Source organism: Carassius carassius, chromosome 6 (assembly GCF_963082965.1).
Source record: "Carassius carassius chromosome 6, fCarCar2.1, whole genome shotgun sequence".
In the NCBI taxonomy this organism is placed as follows: Eukaryota; Metazoa; Chordata; class Actinopteri; order Cypriniformes; family Cyprinidae; genus Carassius; species Carassius carassius.
Genome location: NC_081760.1, coordinates 10,942,376 through 10,960,165, shown reverse-complemented (window position 1 = coordinate 10,960,165; position 17,790 = coordinate 10,942,376). Strand labels below are relative to the sequence as shown.

General features: G+C 36.6%; 1 protein-coding gene across 2 annotated transcripts; it reads right to left on the bottom strand.

Annotated features, from left to right (window-relative positions):
• Positions 1-327: 327 nt before the first annotated feature.
• Positions 328-6,832, bottom strand: LOC132141868 (motor neuron and pancreas homeobox 1-like). 2 transcript variants are annotated; one of them, XM_059551530.1, is made up of 3 exons: positions 6,343-6,832; positions 3,523-3,683; positions 328-686 (listed from the first exon to the last, which is right to left on the bottom strand). In XM_059551530.1, exons 1-3 carry the CDS (start codon positions 6,788-6,790, stop codon positions 330-332), a joined length of 966 nt encoding a protein of 321 aa, XP_059407513.1. In that variant the 5' UTR covers positions 6,791-6,832; the 3' UTR covers positions 328-329. The 2 variants fall into 2 exon arrangements, with proteins under 2 accessions (XP_059407513.1, XP_059407514.1); XM_059551531.1 differs by having other exon boundaries at positions 6,367-6,832.
• Positions 6,833-17,790: the final 10,958 nt, after the last annotated feature.

Here is a 17,790-nt window from a genome sequence, read left to right as displayed (position 1 = left end):
GTTTAATGAGTATATCATTGTATCTTTAATTGATTGCATTATGAGAAGTGCCCACCAACATTTGACCTGGACATGGAATCTGGAGGACAAGTTTACTCTCCAGAACATTTTGATATTTCCCAATGGTATTTATTTTTCAAAATTGTCATTATTTGTTATTATTGCTGTTAAGTATATTACATTGCTGTTAATCTGTAATAAATTACCACACTAGTTGTAAGATTTCAGAAAAGTTGCTCACAGCATTATATCTTTGGGATAATGAGCACTAATGAATCATGCACTGTAAAAAAAATAATAAAAAAAATTAGAAAGTAAATAGGGTAATTTCAATCACTTCCTCCCACCTCCTCCATGTCGTCCTCAGAGAACGGGCTGTCAGGGTGGCATCCTAATGCAGACATGTGGTGCAGAAAGTCTGTGCAACGTGGTACATTAAGGTTGTCATTTATGAATTTGTGTTGCCTTTCCTCCTCATCCTCCTCCTCATCTGCCTCCTCAAGATCGTCCTCTTCCTCGTGCTCCTCTACACTCTGAGCGATGGCCCTGCGGCCATCCCTTCCTGGCCTCTCATTGGTCATCTTGGTTCCCCCGCGCTGACATTCGACCTTGACCTGTGTGGCCTGTTCTTTAGCCTTCCGACTACGTTTCCACTTCATTCGACGGTTCTGGAACCAGATCTTGACCTATTTTACACACAATCCCATAAAGTTATCACCAAAATAACTACTTTCCACCAAAGAAACAATAAACCAATAGAGAAATAGAAAATAATTTATGGAAAACATACCATTGCTTTTAGACAATGATGGTGATACCATAAAGACAATAACAAATATACTGTAGTATATATATATACAAAATATATATATATATATATATATATATATATATATATATATATATATATTTATGTCAAAATAAAGACTTTTATAAAGTTACAAGAGATTTATATTTAACAAATAATCCTGAAAATTAATAATGGTTTCAACAAACATATATATATACTGTGTATATATATATATATATATATATATATATATATACATATATATATATATATATATATTTATATATTTATAGATATATATATATATATATATATATTTTTTTTTTTTTTTTACATTGACAAAAACAAGAAATGTTTATGAGCATCAAATCCACATATTAGAATGATTTCTGAAGTATCATTAAAATCTACTTTGTCATTGCAGAAATAAATTACATTTTGAAATATATTTAAATAGAAAACTGTTATTTGAAATTATTAAATTGTCACAATATGACTTTTTTTAAATACAGCATTGGTAAGCATAACTGAGTTTTTAAAAGAATTTACAAATCTTAGAAAAAAACAACAACAACAACAACAACAACAACAAAAAAACACTTGAAGTATTGTTTTAAAGTAACGTGGTTTTACCATTATTTTTTTCAGCATCTAACCCAGACAGCAATGACATGTGGGGCCCAGATGAGGGCTTCATGGGCGGCAAATGTGGGCTCCATTATGGGCTTGCACCCGGGATCCATATTGGGGCAAGCCGTGGAAGCCCAGACGTACTAAAAGTGGGACCTGTAAGGGTACTGCATGGGTCTTAATTGGGCAATTCATGTCAGACCCATTTGGGCCCCACCTGCCCAAATGGGTCTAAAATGGGTTTGCACCAAGGATCCAGCCGCAGATGCCCAGATGGGCTTTAAAAGGGATCTATAAGGGTGTTATGTGGGATCTTAACCGGGCAATTCATGACAGACCCATTTGGGCCCCATCTGCTTAAAGGACATTTAAAATGGGCTTTTATCCAAAGCGACTTACAATTGCTATTTATGCCAGATGTCACATGCCTCTGGACTGTCTTGCTCAGGGACACATTGGTGTCTCACAATGGATTCAAACCCTGGTCTCTCACACCAAAGGCATGCGTCTTATCCACTGCGCCAACACCACCCCAAAGTTGAAAGTAGTTTAAAGTGGTTTAAAGTGGGCTTGCACCAGGATTCAACCGTGAATGCCCCTATGGGCAATATCGGCCGATAATATCGAGCATCCCTAGTTGTCTAAATGTGTGTTTCTGCCCCAAGGCAGAGCGTCATTTTCTGCACGACTAACAAAAATGACTGATGGATTGTTTTGGAAAAAGATGTACATATATGCAATGTTTGTTCTTTGGTGACTAGCATGACTTGAAATGTATTGAGTTACAATTACTCAATCTCAACATGCTTGATTAGCCTACATGTAGAGTTACTAAAAATTGTACAGTAAGTAATTACATAACTCAATAGGCCTACATAGTTTCTTTGCGCCTCTGCCATGCAGGACCCATGTGTTCCCAGTTCAAACTCAACTTAGAACATAAATATGCCATGCAGGACCCATATTTGGGTTCCCAGATCAAATCCATCCGGCTATCCCCACTCAGCCCATAAATATGCCATGCAGGACCCATATATGTTGTTTCCAGTTCAAACCCATGGCCACTTGTCCCATAAATATGCCATGCAGGACCCATATATGTGCTCCCAGTTCAAACCCATGGCCACTTGGCCCATACAAATTCTATGCAGGACCCATATATGCATTCCCAGTTCAAACCCATGCCCACTTGGACCATAAATATGCCATGCAGGACCCATATATGTGCTCCCAGTTCAAACCCATGGCCACTTGTCCCATAAATATGCCATGCAGGACCCATATATGTGCTCCCAGTTCAAACCCATGGCCACTTGGCCCATACAAATTCTATGCAGGACCCATATATGCATTCCCAGTTCAAACCCATGCCCACTTGTCCCATAAATATGCCATGCAGGACCCATATATGTGCTCCCAGTTCAAACCCATGGCCACTTGTCCCATAAATATGCCATGCAGGACCCATATATGTGCTCCCAGTTCAAACCCATGGCCACTTGTCCCATAAATATGCCATGCAGGACCCATATATGTGCTCCCAGTTCAAACCCATGGCCACTTGGCCCATACAAATTCTATGCAGGACCCATATATGCATTCCCAGTTCAAACCCATGCCCACTTGGACCATAAATATGCCATGCAGGACCCATATATGTGTTCCCAGTTCAAACCCATGGCCACTTGGCCCATAAAAATTATATGCAGGACCCATATATGCATATAATATATATATATATATATATATATATATATATATATATATTAGAATGATTTCTGAAGTATCATAAAATCTACTTTGTCATTGCAGAAATAAAGTACATTTTGAAATATATTTAAATAGAAAACTGTTATTTGAAATCATAAAATTGTCACAATATGACTTTTTTTTTCAAATACAGCATTGGTAAGCATAACTGAGTCTTTAAAAGAATTTACAAATCTTAGAAAAAAAACAACAACAACAAAAAAAAAACACTTAAAGTATTGTTTTAAAGTAACGTGGTTTTACCATTATTTTTTTCAGCATCTAAAATACCTCAGTCCCCCATTTTTTCCAATCCTCCACTCACTCACTCACTCACTTTCACACTCCTTTACCTGTGTCTCAGTCAGCATGAGCGATGTGGCCACTTCAAAGCGTTTGGGTCTGGAAAGGTACTTGTTAAGTTTAAACTGGTTTTCCAGCTCCAGTAGTTGTTGACTGCTGAATGCTGTCCGCGGCCTACGACATTTACCCATCAAACCGGACTGTGGGGACGCTACAAGACAAACAGAAAGAATCAGGACGTGAAGGCCATAACATCAATTATTAACAGATTACATAAAAATACAATTAAATTAGGGTTTTAGTGTGTTGTTTTGATGCTAGGTTTGTACGTTTCTAATGTGTTTTGAGTGATTGTTAGGTGCTTTCCTACTGGTCCAATTCAAAATTACCCATAGTCAAGTGATATTCTGTTGCTCATGCAGATACAGTTCAGATTTTAAGAGTTAGGGGTTGATTCAAGTATGAGCACTGCTATATAATTATATATAATTATAATTATTCTGCTGCAGTTTAACATTATTTTATGTTGGTATAATATAAACTTTCAACTGACATGAATATTTAGCAGTATCTGTACTTAAAGCCTGCACTAATGTCATTACGAAAACTGTAAACCTATTCCAAATTAATAACAGGCCTCTTGTGCCTGTATATTAAAATTAAGCACCAGCCAAAAGGGATGCTGTCTGAAAGCCTATTTGTTCAGCGCTGAAGTTTTTTCGCGCTCAGGAAGGATGAGAGAAGACTCTGAGACCCTTTTCTTTACTTTCGTGTGCGTTTTATGAAGAGCAAGTAAGTTTTTACTACTGTTGCATGTTTGTACTGCATTGTGATGAATGTTTTGAAATTCATGTATGTTCCTGCGAACTAGTTTTATTTGTTGAACTGCGTGACTAATTAGTGTAGCCTAGTCATGATGCCAGAGCGTGATATAATATGCGACATGTTTCCTGTGTGCAATAATTAGCCCTCTATATGTCGATTTAGACTTTATTTGTGTTAGTTATTTAGAGATATGCTTCTGTGTTTGAGTGCAGTGCATTTACTGTTTATTTGGTGCTACCTGCATCGAGTGTTCTAGTGATACAGTGTCAGGCTGCATAGCCAATTAAAGGTGCAGCGGTATAGATATTAAAGGGCATAATAGTGACATATTTTGTTGCACTGTATTAACGTAAATTATTATTTATGTACTGTACTGTTGTGAATGATGACAATGAACATAGTATAGTATTCCTTTATTTGTTTATTAATCAGTTATTCTTACCATTGCATTATTTCTTTTTCTTTCTCTCTGTTTAGACCACATACACACTTATACGAACTTGTATATTGGCATCCTGATCTTGAAAATAAAGCTGATAAAGGATTCTCTGGCCGGAATCTTTCTGTAGTGCTCCCATCCTAAAACGAACCACTAGTCCATACTTTACAGATGCAATCTGCTGTAATCCACATCTAGATTATTTTTATGAGATTTTTGTCTCTTTTATAAAATGTCAAGGACTTGCAGGATCAGGCACACACACACACACATACTCACACATAGACACACAAAAGAAAGGCTAGAATTTGCAGCTATCATTTACCATAATAGCTCTACTGCAACTTATTGTTAAACACAGAGGAAGTAGGACTGGGCGGCCATAAAATGCAAGAGCAAGCCATTAACTTAATGAAAATTCAATGAACGCTTTGGGGATTTTATTGATGAACTACAGTATGTTTAAGGTGTTTGTTTATAGTTTCTCTCTTACACAAAGACAATTTCCATCGAGGTGACATTTATGGCTTTATAAAGAAGCCAAAAATAAAATTATATTATTACAGTTTGGTGTAAATCCTGCTTACACAAGATGAACCACTGATAAGTTACAGTGTCAAAATGACTTTATTGTTGAGTTGTTGTTTCTTTAACTATCCAAGGATAATATAATATTTCAATCATGAAGACATATGAAGAGTGTTATGTCTGTTAAATATGGGAATATACATTGTCTAATGGGTTGTTTACAACAAATTATATTTGTGTATTTGATTATATTATATATTTAAATTTCTGGTTTCAATTTGTAAAAAAATAGGTTCCCCTGTATTTTAGTTATTAGTTATTTCTGATTGCAAATAAATGTAGAAATAACTAATAGTCATAATTTCCTGATACTGCCTTTTGGGCACCTTGATTATATCTATATTATATAATTCAGCAAACTAATGTGACCACCGTGATTTCAGTTTAATAATCCATCAAACAGAAGTTATAAACATCATAATAGCTTAGTGATAAATTAACTTCAGGTCTTTCTAGAGTCACGGGTGTGTAAGCACATCTTTCTCTCTCTCTGTTTGCTTTTCCTCACCTTTGATTATGTTGAAAAGGGTTTCATGAGCTTTTACAATATTTGCTTTCAAACTGACAATGGTGGTAATGCAACAAAATGAGGTGTTTAACAATAATGATGCTATAATGATAGAGGTATGATAATATATGTATGATTTGGATCAAACATCCAGAGAGGCCTTTTTTTTCTATTAATATCAGATGGCTTTGTTGCTTTAAATTACATGAAATTGCAATTCGCTCATGTGATTCTTTTCTCTTTTTTTACATTAATAACAGAATATTCATAAATATTATACAGTGCTTCACAGATCATTCAGTTATTGATGAACTTTTTTAATAGATTAGCATTATGTTAAATTAATTATTAATCAATGTATCCCTTGCCGTTTCGTTTCTTAATTCTGAAATGTACTAGCATTTCTGAATGAAAATTGTCACTACATCTTTTTGTTTATCGGTGTTTATTATTACAGTAACTTTGATCTGTTAAGGATTATGTAATGTTTATTATTAATGTGTTACCCACTCATCTGAACGCTACCCCACTCACAGGTGTAATCGGGCAGTCGTGGTACCATGATGCCAGCTCGTATCCAGTGTTCCAGGGGTAAAGATCCGGCCATCGCCGCTGCCTTCAGCTGCTCCGGATACGCCGGATACGTAAAACCCGAGTACGCCAAGGCAGGGTGCTGACCTCCCAAAGCTGAAATGGGGTACATAGGCGTTGTGTACATGCCTGGAAGTGAAGTGAGTCCCGGGTGTTGAAAACTGAGCAGCCCTGGTTTAGGTATGATTCCGGTTTGGAGGTGTATGGCCCCCGGGGTCCCGCGGGGGGACGGAGTGTCGCCGCCCCTGCAAGACACCGGGCTTCCCGTCGGGCTGTCACTGCTCAGTCCAGGTGATGCTTCTCTGGTCCTTCGGTGTGGTTCTGCAGCCAGAAGGGCTTCGATCCTGAAATTCTTAGATTTTTCCATTGCAACGTTTTAGGGTATTTGGAGTTGCAGGATAGCTTGGATAGCTGCGTTTTACATTTACAATACAAACAATACAGATACAATCACGTTTTAATCGCGATTACTGATACTTTGTGTTCTTTTATAACTTAAATGTTTAGAGTTTAGTCTAACTGATTTGGTAATTTTTGCTCGTTTGGAATGAAACGCATAAAGTATTTTCTAAAGTAGCCTACCGTTAATCTTTTACGCACAGAAAAAAATAAAATTCGCCTAGAAATGATAAGAGCGCTTAATCTTACTATATAATAGCACTCTCTCTTGTTTCGAACTGGATCTCATCTGCTCTGCTGTCTGAACTTCCTTGCGCGTGCACATCTCAGTCATAACGCCTGTGTGAGGCTGAGCGATGATTGGCTGCAGAGGATGTCCTGCGAGAAGAGATCACTTGACCGTTTTCTAATTAACTAATCATATACTGTAGTATAGACACTTCGAGCTTGTCCTTGGACTAAGACTTACTCCTCAGCCAACATCAGAGCAAAGACGACTGCGAATTTTACAACAGCCTGACATCAAGCGTTCCTTGTTTTCTGACTCACTAGTAACTCAGTTAATTGCACTAACTGCAAGTGTAAAGCTATACCTAAAGCATCCAAACTAATTAAAAGAGGCTAAATAAATACATAATTTATTTTCGCAATGTTTACTTACTTGTATAAGATTATGATGATTTTATTGGTGACCCGAAACACATAAATTGTTCTTTAAAATATATATGTATAACTGTAATTTATTCTTGTTATTATTATTATTATTATAATTATTATTATTATGTATCTCACATAATATTACATGGAAAAGTATAATCTCACTGAGCAGTTATAATAATAATACTACATAATAATACTAATGTGATAGTATTTTTGTAAGCGACTTATTTATAATGTCGGCTAATATCAATAGCTATTTCATTTTACGATTTTACATTATGTATAGTCCATAAAATTGCAATGTAACATATGTGTGTGTGATTTACTTCTATCAGTGCGTCAAATGTTTGCAGCATTAAATAGTTTGTTTAAAAAAATAAAAATAAAAATAAAGTGATAAAAATAAGGTCAGGTCAGACAGAGATAGCTCTAACTGCAAGCATTCACTTTTTACAGTGGTCTGCAATAACAATAATGATAATGATAATAATCTATTAACAATACTACTAATAATAATAATTGCACGAATTTGTCTTTTTCTATGAGATCTCTTTGTTAATTTACCTGAGCAATGATACAAGCACATATGAAGGGGTTTAAGATGTCTTTTAATATATTAAAGACAATAGTCCGTTCGCTAAAATAACACATTTCCGACCGCATTGTGAATTAAATAATCATCCCACATTTATGAGTAAAAATAAGGCAGGCTACAATCTTCTGTATACGCTATCTACAAGTGCAAACGCTCCCAATGATTTATATGGGTAAAATACAAATATTAAAAAGACTACACGGGCAATTCATTACAGGCATGAACTACTTGTCGTAAACACGCAATAAAACGAGACGAAATTAATTGAAATTCGCAATTGTTATTTTAAATATTGCCTACAAGAAACAGCAGTGGACGGTGGATTAATAACATGGAAAACAGTCTCTGCACAGGCGACATGAGGCCGACAAACTGATATTTTCGCCTTGACCCGAGAAGATTGGAGCAGCCCGCCCCTCTGTCCCGCAAATGAACGGCGGTCTGCGGTCCTGATGCAGGCTGTGTCTTTAAACCTAGCGTGCTGCCTAACTAGACAGCATGTTTGAGGAAGCATTCGATAATTACTGACGTACGCAGTCTGGTCATCTTTGGGTATTTCAGTTTTATGGTGTTATAGTGTTATGTGCTGTTATTATCGTATATGACAACAAAATGTTAAAATAAATAAAGACTATGCCTATAGATTTTTGTTAATATAGCTACCTATAGCCTATATGTAGATAGACAGTTCACTAGGTTTGAGACACATCTATAGAGCTAATTTGCTCAAGAGAAATCAAGTGCTCTCCGCATATTCCCAGCATTCTCTCCCTCCTCTCGGTCGTTGCACTGGTAAATCTGTCATTGGCACCATCTGACCGAGGTGCGCAAATGAAATTGAATCAATGGAATCGGTGGCACTGCCGGCCTCGTGTCATGTCCTCTCTTAACTAGAGCGCGCACACATATAGCCTATATAGGTTTGTTGCACGCTACCAGTGATTAAATGCAATGACAGGCAGGTGCTGAAACTATAGACGGCTGAAATACATGAATGGTTATGGTAGCTGAGATGACTAATATTTATATTTTATTTTTGAATTCATATTTTAATTGTTTTTAAATTAAAACTGATTTACAATATTTAGCAAATCGACGCTTTTTACTATACGCTTTATGGTGTTCTTTCTATAAGTCCTAATCGCTTTCCTTAGATGCTGCTGTTTCGTAGCTCAGGTGACTTATGTCTAACTTTTATGTTTCAGTTAAGAATTAAGTTTGTCTCAGACGTTTCTCCTTAAAGGTTTCTTAATTGCTGATGTACTGTAGAGCTTAACATTTAATATAGTTTAAATTATTCAGTTGAGGAATTGATGAGAACTTTTTTAGTTTATATCAATATCCAATTTTCAGTTTGACTGCAGATGTGATGTTTGAAGATTATGCAACGTGTTTTATTTCAGTAAGAATACAGCTAAAAATAATCAGATAAATGTGGATAAAATAAAATCAGTTAAAATAACAAATCAATGCTTATTTGAATGTTCATGTAAAGTTTAGGCTACATGTAAACATTCATGGACACATGCCTTAAAGAAACAGTTTGCCCAAAAATGAACATTTGCTAAAAATGTCCCGACCATACAGGTTGTAGATGAGTTTGTTTCTTCATTGAAAGGAGATTTAGCATTACATCACTTGTTCACACTTGTGAATGGGTGCCATCAGAATGAGGGTCCAAACAGCTGATAAAATCAATAATCATCACATCACAGTAATCCGACTCCAGTCCATCAATTAAAACTCTATGAAGCAAAAATCTGCTGGTTTGCAAGAAACAAATCCATAATTATTTTTTTATTATTTATTATTTTTTTTAAGCGGACTGTATTTTAGCCGGAAACAGTTTGAAGTTGACTAAATGATTTACATTTACATCTTGGATGGCCTGAGGGTAAGTACATTTTCAGCAAATGTACATTTTTGGGTGATCTATTAATTTAAGATCACTTATCACTCTGAAGTCTCGATATGCCTTTCAAAGTCAAAGTTTATCATTTAATTTTAGGCCTGTAAACTTTAGTACCTGTCAGGTTTACAGAACATTAAAGGCCTTATCGCCGATTATGGGCATATTTTGAAGTCATTATCGCAGCTCAGAAAAGATCACACAGCCACGACCGGCAAAAGCCTTAGTACCTTATCTTTGATCCGCTGAGTCAGTTTTTTATTTTTTTTTAATGGAAATGAAACTGAATTCTGATTAGCATGACCCAAATTTCAGTCTGGTACAAGTTGACCTGATGGTCACTTTTATTTTGAACTATATGCATATAAAATACATTACATTGCAAGATGTTTTGTCAAGTGTTGTCTGGAACAATAATAACATCCTGGAATAGTACTATTTGCATGAATAAGCACAACCACAAAATCTGGTTTATTATCAGATGTTTTATTAAACGTGTGCCATTCACAAGCCCTTTTAGTGTACCAACTTTTGAAAAATGAGATGAAAAAAAGTTAATTATTCCTGCTTCCTGGCATTGCGTCTGAACACTGATAAATGTGCAGCTTTTACCCAAATGCCACAAAGTAACTCAAAATCATTGTTCATCACTGTTTTTGTCCTCGATTTGCACCTTCAGTGTAGTCTGTGCTGCCAAACTTAATATGCTTTGATCCGTTGTGGCGCATCAGGACTCATAAATTCATCTAGACATACATTAAATGATTTGGCTTTATTATGTTGATCAGTTTTGCCATGGCTACGATGACTCTGTGATGAGTCAGGAAGTAATCATTCATTCAGATAAGACAACTTCAAAGATAATCATGACACCTCCTGTCTCTTTGTCAGAAAACATACTTCATTTCAGTCTAAATATGTCTTCTTGGGAACACTTTTTGGGAGGACACGGTTAGCTATATATTCCCTCCTGATCATTCTCTTGTCATTACATAAGCAATACAATTATAGCTTTGGTGTCTGGAACAGAGCATATTTCTGAGAGTCTGGTATACATTGGATTTTAAAAAAAATAAAAGAAGGGAAAAAAAAGGAACCACTTTAAATTAAAACACACAAGCATATTCTTTATTTTAAAAATTCAAACGCTTCCGCAGAGCAGGAATGAGTCACCTGTTTATTTTTTCCACACAGGTAACAAATACACCTTACGCTTCCAGAGATGGTGTGAGGTTTATGGTGGTTTAATGGGCCGCCTTTAACAACCAGGTTTTTTATGGCCCCACACAAGGGCCTCATTGTGTGCTTGTAGATAAACAACCTATATTGTACCAATCACACACAAGAAGACATAATTACTTTCACCCTGATATCCCTGCTATCTCAACACACCATTATCTCTTTCCTTAAGAGAGAAGACTGAGGGCTTTGAAGTTTGCTTTCTCCCAGTTTATCCTGCTATTCGTTTCCCGCTCTTCATAATCTTTTATTATCTCTCTGCCTAGGCTCTTACCTACAGCATATGTGCTAATTGATGTTGGTTTTGCGATGGATTACAATGAATCGACTTTGAAGCTGGGCGGCAAAGTGACATATAAAGTCAATGAGGAAGTTAAAGTCATTAGCACACAGCAAGTGTAGCCTTTATTGGCTAATTCATCTGAGAATGGCAACCTTTGGTTGGGATGGAGTCAGAACGCTTTCAACTTGTTACAGGGAATCGAAACCTCCAACATATAATGTAAAATATGATTATAATTTAAAAATAATTAACCCGCACTGTAGCACAGATTTACTGCCAAGTGTTGCCTTTGGTTACCTTACATTGCAAATGTCTTTGGTGCAAAATATCAAAAACATAACATTATTTGTTGATTATTACATTGCATGCAGTGTATAAACCGCTAATCGCTATATAAACGCTGAATAACGTGGCCTTTGATCTTTTTATTGCAAGTCATCATGATACTTGCTCAGTGATATTTACATTTTGGAGTTTTGCTTATATCAGGCCAACATCAGTATTACTGGTTCTTATATATGAACAAATGCTAAACCATTAATAATAACAATAATAATAAAAAGGTGTGAAATTGGTCCCATTATTTGTGCAACAAAAACGAATAATACCCCAAAATACCCTCTTAGAAGAAAAGGTTAAATATTTTTTAACCTTTTTGAAAAGGTTCTAATTGGAACCTTCACTTCCAGGTGAATCTTAAAGAATCTTTAAGAAATCTGTGACTTTTTTTTAACCTATCACAATGTAATAGATACTTTGAAAATAAAGAAGAGTGTAAACTATATTAATAATATACAAAATATAATAGTGAGGGTGGCAAGTAGTCGTGAAAAACTAAATTATGCAAGAACCCTTATAGTATAAGTTGACATCAGTGGGAAAAATATAATTATAAATATAACAAATTTTAATCAAAAGTATATGGCCCAATTAAAGGGATATTTTGTCATCATTTACTCTCCCTGATGTTGTTCCAAACCTGTATATTTTTTTTCCTCTGCAGAACACAAAATAAGATATTGTAAGAATAAGAATGTTAAGGAATGTCCATATGGTGAAAATCACTGGGGTCTAGAACAACATGTCAGTGATTTTCAGTGTCATTCTTGAAAATAATTTATTTCACAGAACAAAAGAAAGTAATACAAGTTTGAAACAACACAAAGGTGAGAAAATGATGACAGAATTTAATTTTTTGTTGGAATATTGCCTTTATTCATTCTTGCTGCTGTTACTGTGGAAACTGCATGGACACTGTCAGGGACCGGGCAGACCCGGTCCCAACCAATCATCAATGCTCACACTCCCCTGAGTACTAATCACCATCACCTGATCCCCATTACCCCGGCACTATAAAACACTCACCCATGCACCAGTTGCCATGCACCCATGCACCTTAGAGAGGTCAGTTAATTCTCAGCACATAGAGACTCTTTCACCTAGATATCACACTATAGAGACTGTGTCTGTTCCCCGAACTAGAAAATACAAAAAATGTCCAAACCAAGTTAAGATTAACAATTTAATTGAAGTTCAACAAATAAAAAACAGATGCACTCTGGAATAACCTACCTAACATTGTTCGGGAGGCAGACACACTCTTGCAGTATAAATCTAGATTAAAGACCCATCTCTTTAAACTGGTTTACACATAACATACTAATATGTACTCCCTCTGGAGTCTAAGGGTATTTTTGGGGCCTGGAGAAGTTTTGTCATGCCCTGACATTTGTGCTTTTTTCAGTTTCTTATAAATATCTAAATGGGTAAAGTCTAATCTCACTGTAATCAGCACTAACTGGGCTATAATAATATGTGAGTAGCATGTATGTACTGTACGTGATTGTATTTTTGAGAAAAAAAATATTATGCGTGGTTAGTGACAAACTAAAAATGTATATAATTTTATGTTTGTAGTTTATTAAGAATATATTTAATTATCCCACAACATAATTTAATATCCACTTGGGGGAGCAGTTAAACTGTTTATTAGGAACAATCAAAGCTGACTTTCAAACAATTTTTTTGGCATCCTTACTCCAGTCACACAATCCTTCAGAAATCCTTTTAACAATCTTATTTTCTACAAAAAAAAAAACATTTATTGTTATTATTATTATCATTATTATTAATGTTGAAAAGAGCTGAGAATATTTTTCAGGTTTTTTTAGGGGGAATAAATTGAAAGAACAGCATTGTTTTTACATTTGTTACAGTTATCTATTTGTTACATTTATATTATTTACATCAGGCTTTTGAATGGTATAGTATTGTATATTGTTATTGAAACTTCATAATGTTTCACTTGATTATACATTTAGTCAGGAATTATAGTTTGGAAAAAGTCTAACTAGTAAAATGTTTACACGTTATGTGAAAACTAGTACAAGTATATAAATAAATAAAAAGAGACTTACTCATGTTTATGATCTCTGCTGAATAAAGTGCTTCATTCTTTTTTTTTTTTCTGAGGAAATCCATTTCTCAAATCCTCAACCACATCACATCTTTTTGGGGCGAATTATGTCTTATTCCTCTCATCGCGAAGCAAACATTAAAATAAAAAACTTGAAGAACAGTCTCTCTAGTTGTCTTCTGTTATGGGCGTATTCAAGTCGCGCGCTTCAGTTTGAATCTGAATAGCGCGTTCAGCGCGGGGGCGTGGTCACATTAGATATAATGAAGGGAGATGTGAAAAACGGACGTCGCGTTGTTTTTCATATGGATTACTTTATCACAGAATATTTGTTTTCGGCGGCACTTGTTTTGTTTAAAAGTAGACATGTCAAGCTTTCTATAGATATCTCTCTCATGTCTCTTCATTGAGTATTCACGGAGTTACAGTTCATTTTAATGACGTGTTTGAAATGAAGATCAGCACAGACAAAGGCTGCAGACAGCACACCCGGTTTGTTATCTTTATTTTATAAGTGCACAGAGTTTTGTTGTTATGTCTGTATCCAACAAAAAGTAGACCCTTTACAGATTCGATTGATGTATTGCTCTTATCTGTATGATTAAAACTGAAAGTGCAAGTTCTTTTTGGGGTTATCAGGAGAAAATGACTCATAACGCATATCCGCGTTAATCGACTCCAGAGGGTTAATATCCAAATCCATTAAAGGATTTTTAGGCTGCATTAATTAGGTAAACCGGAACCGGAAACACTTCCCATAACACCCTATGTACTTGCTACATCATTAGAAGAATGGCATCTACGCTAATATTTGCCTGTTTCTCTCTTATTGTGAGGTCACCGTGGCCACCGGATCCAGTCTGTATCCAGATCAGAGGGTCACTGCAGTCACCCGGATCCAGTACGTATCCAGACCAGATGGTGGATCAGCACCTAGAAAGACCTCTACAGCACTGAAAGACAGCGGAGACCAGGACAACTAGAGCCCCAGATACAGATCCCCTGTAAAGACCTTGTCTCAGAGGACCAACAGGACAAGACCACAGGAAACAGATGATTCTTCTGCACAATCTGACTTTGCTGCAGCCTGGAATTGAACTACTGGTTTCGTCTGGTCAGAGGAGAACTGGCCCCCCAACTGAGCCTGGTTTCTCCCAAGGTTTTTTTCTCCATTCTGTCACCGATGGAGTTTCGGTTCCTTGTCGCTGTCACCTCTGGCTTGCTTAGTTGGGGTCACTTCATCTACAGCGATATCGTTGACTTGATTGCAAATAAATGGACAGACACTATTTAACTGAACAGAGATGACATCACTGAATTCAATGATGAACTGCCTTTAACTATCATTTTGCATTATTGACACACTGTTTTCCTAATGAATGTTGTTCAGTTGCTTTGACGCAATGTATTTTGTTTAAAGCGCTATATAAATAAAAGGGACTTGACTTGACCGTCAAGCCTCCAACAGGAATCGACCTCACGATCTTGTCTCCAACTCACCTTGTCTTCACGGAAACACCAGCAGTAACGTATACTCACATTTGAGAAGCTAACCTGTGTGTGTAACGACTGGGAGAAGGAGTGGCAGGAAGAAAGTGCGAGATTAATGATATTTAATGAAGACAATGATACAGACAGTACTTGAGACACAAACAACACTGGGAGGAATGCACAGTCCAAGATGGTGGTGATGAGTGACGAATCCGGAAGGCGGAGGTGAGTAGGCAGCAGGAGAGGGTGACACAGGAACTGTGGGGAAGCGAGCCGGTGTTGCTTGGTGATGGGTTGCGTAGAGTGGACGGGGTTCCGGGTAGAGACGGACATCCAACGCAAGAACACACAAGAAAGCAAAGCCTAGGTCATAAACATGAAACAACGCTCTCACGAACACAAGACCCTAGACAAGCCAATATTTAGGGATGAGTAATGAGTGACAGCTGTTGCTGATGACAATTAACGGAGACGCCCACAAACTAATCAGTGCTGATGCGTAACGCACAGACTTCACCCACAAAGTGCAAAACCCAGAGATCACGGTTTATCAACTGTGACAGTGTGTCTTTGTTCTCCTGTCTCCAGAACGCTCATGGCACTATCCGTGATCTGAATTCTCCTACATACCTCGATATCTCCTGAGTGCCCATGTGATTCTTCGAGCATTGAACTCCCACTGCAAAGAGAAGAGACAAGTATTGATATTCACGTATTGTGTGGCTTTGACGTCTTGACACGTAACAAACTCACCTGGCTTTCACAGAAGCGAAACCACCTGGCTTCCACGGACACAAACTCCACAGAACCCGCACCAAAGATTACACTTACTTACCTCTCACGAACTCTTGTCTAAATAAAGACTTTGTGTTGAATTCACTTACCTCTGCCTCTGTGTACTATCCTGACAGACACAAACAGTTCCATAGAATAATCCCATTCTAAAAACAAATACTTGAAAAGAACAAATTATAGATTTAGATATTATGTATACAAATACACTCACCTCACTGACGACATAAAGAGATCTCAGACTCTCCTTTAATAGAAGTGGAAACAGCAGGACATCAGCAATCATTGAGACATTTAATTGAAAATTTGTTTAATTGAATATGGCATACTATGTTTCTGATCATTGTAATTCTTAGCTTTACTGTTCATGCAAATCAGTGATTGTGTGCCAAATCAATACAGATTTGTTTTTCTCCATCCATTAAAGTGTCTCCATCAATTTCAGTATCTGTTAAAACAACAGGAGTCATAAAATTATGTTTGTAAAGTTAGAGTTAGAAAGGCAGTTACAAAGTACATACACTATTATTTTAATTCAACATACTACCTTTACAGGGACAACGGTGTCTCTTTTGAGAATTGATGATAATAGCGTCCTGCTGTCGTCCAGGTTCAGTTCTTCAGGAATGAAGTAGCAGCACACCAAGCAATAAGTGTAGCTCACAGCACACTCTGTTGGTGAAAATAATCAATACATGAGTGCTCTGGTAACCAGAAGGCTAAAATCTTTACAAATATCTTGGGTGTTTTAGTAACCATGATATACGCAGAATATTTTAACTCTGGACGGGTAAACTGACTTAATATTGTGGCCACATTAACATTGTGTGTGCTTAATTCTGTGGCACGTCGTCATTTATTCATTATGCAACACACAGTTATGACATTATGTAGGTGTTATTTCATAGCTTTTCAAAAAGGTCATAGTTGTTGTTTTTTTTGAAAGGTTTTGTTATCTTACCTCAGATATTCATGCTGCTCCACTCAGTGCCGCTGTTTGCACTTGAATGTATTGGATTGAGATCTGGTGACTGTGGAGGCCATTTGAGTAAAGTGAACTCATTGTCATGAGATGATCTGAAACCAGTCTGAGATGATCTGAGCTTTGTGACATGGTGCATTGTCCTGCTGGAAGTAGCCATCAGAAGATGGGTACACTGTAGTCATAAAGGGATGGTCATGGTCAGCAACAATACCCAAGGTATGTGGCATTTTAACGATGCTCAACTGGTACTAAGGGGCCCAAAGTGTGCCAAGAAAATAACCCCCTCACCATTACATTACCATCACCACCACCAGCATGTGTGGATTGTAGCCTCTGTTTCCTGTTCTTAGCTGACAGGAGCAGCACCCGGTGTGGTGTTCTGCTGCTGTAGCCCATCTGCTTCAGGGTTCGACATGTATTGCATTCAGAGACTATTTACTATTAACTATATATATATATATATATATATATATATATATATATATATATATAAATAGTTAATAGTAAATAGTCTCTGAATGCAATTAATGTCAATATATATATTAAGGGTGTAACGGTACGCAAAAATCACGGTTCGGTACGTACCTCGGTTTTAAAA

Coding starts and splice junctions, on each gene's coding strand:
- LOC132141868 (XM_059551530.1), bottom strand. CDS start 6,790: ATGGAAAAATCTAAGAATTTCAGGATCGAAGCCCTTCTGGCTGCAGAA. Junction 3,684..6,342: donor GTGGGGTAGCGTTCAGATGA/GTGGGTAACACA, acceptor TTTGTCTTGTAG/CGTCCCCACAGTCCGGTTTG. Junction 687..3,522: donor TCATGCTGACTGAGACACAG/GTAAAGGAGTGT, acceptor TGTGTAAAATAG/GTCAAGATCTGGTTCCAGAA.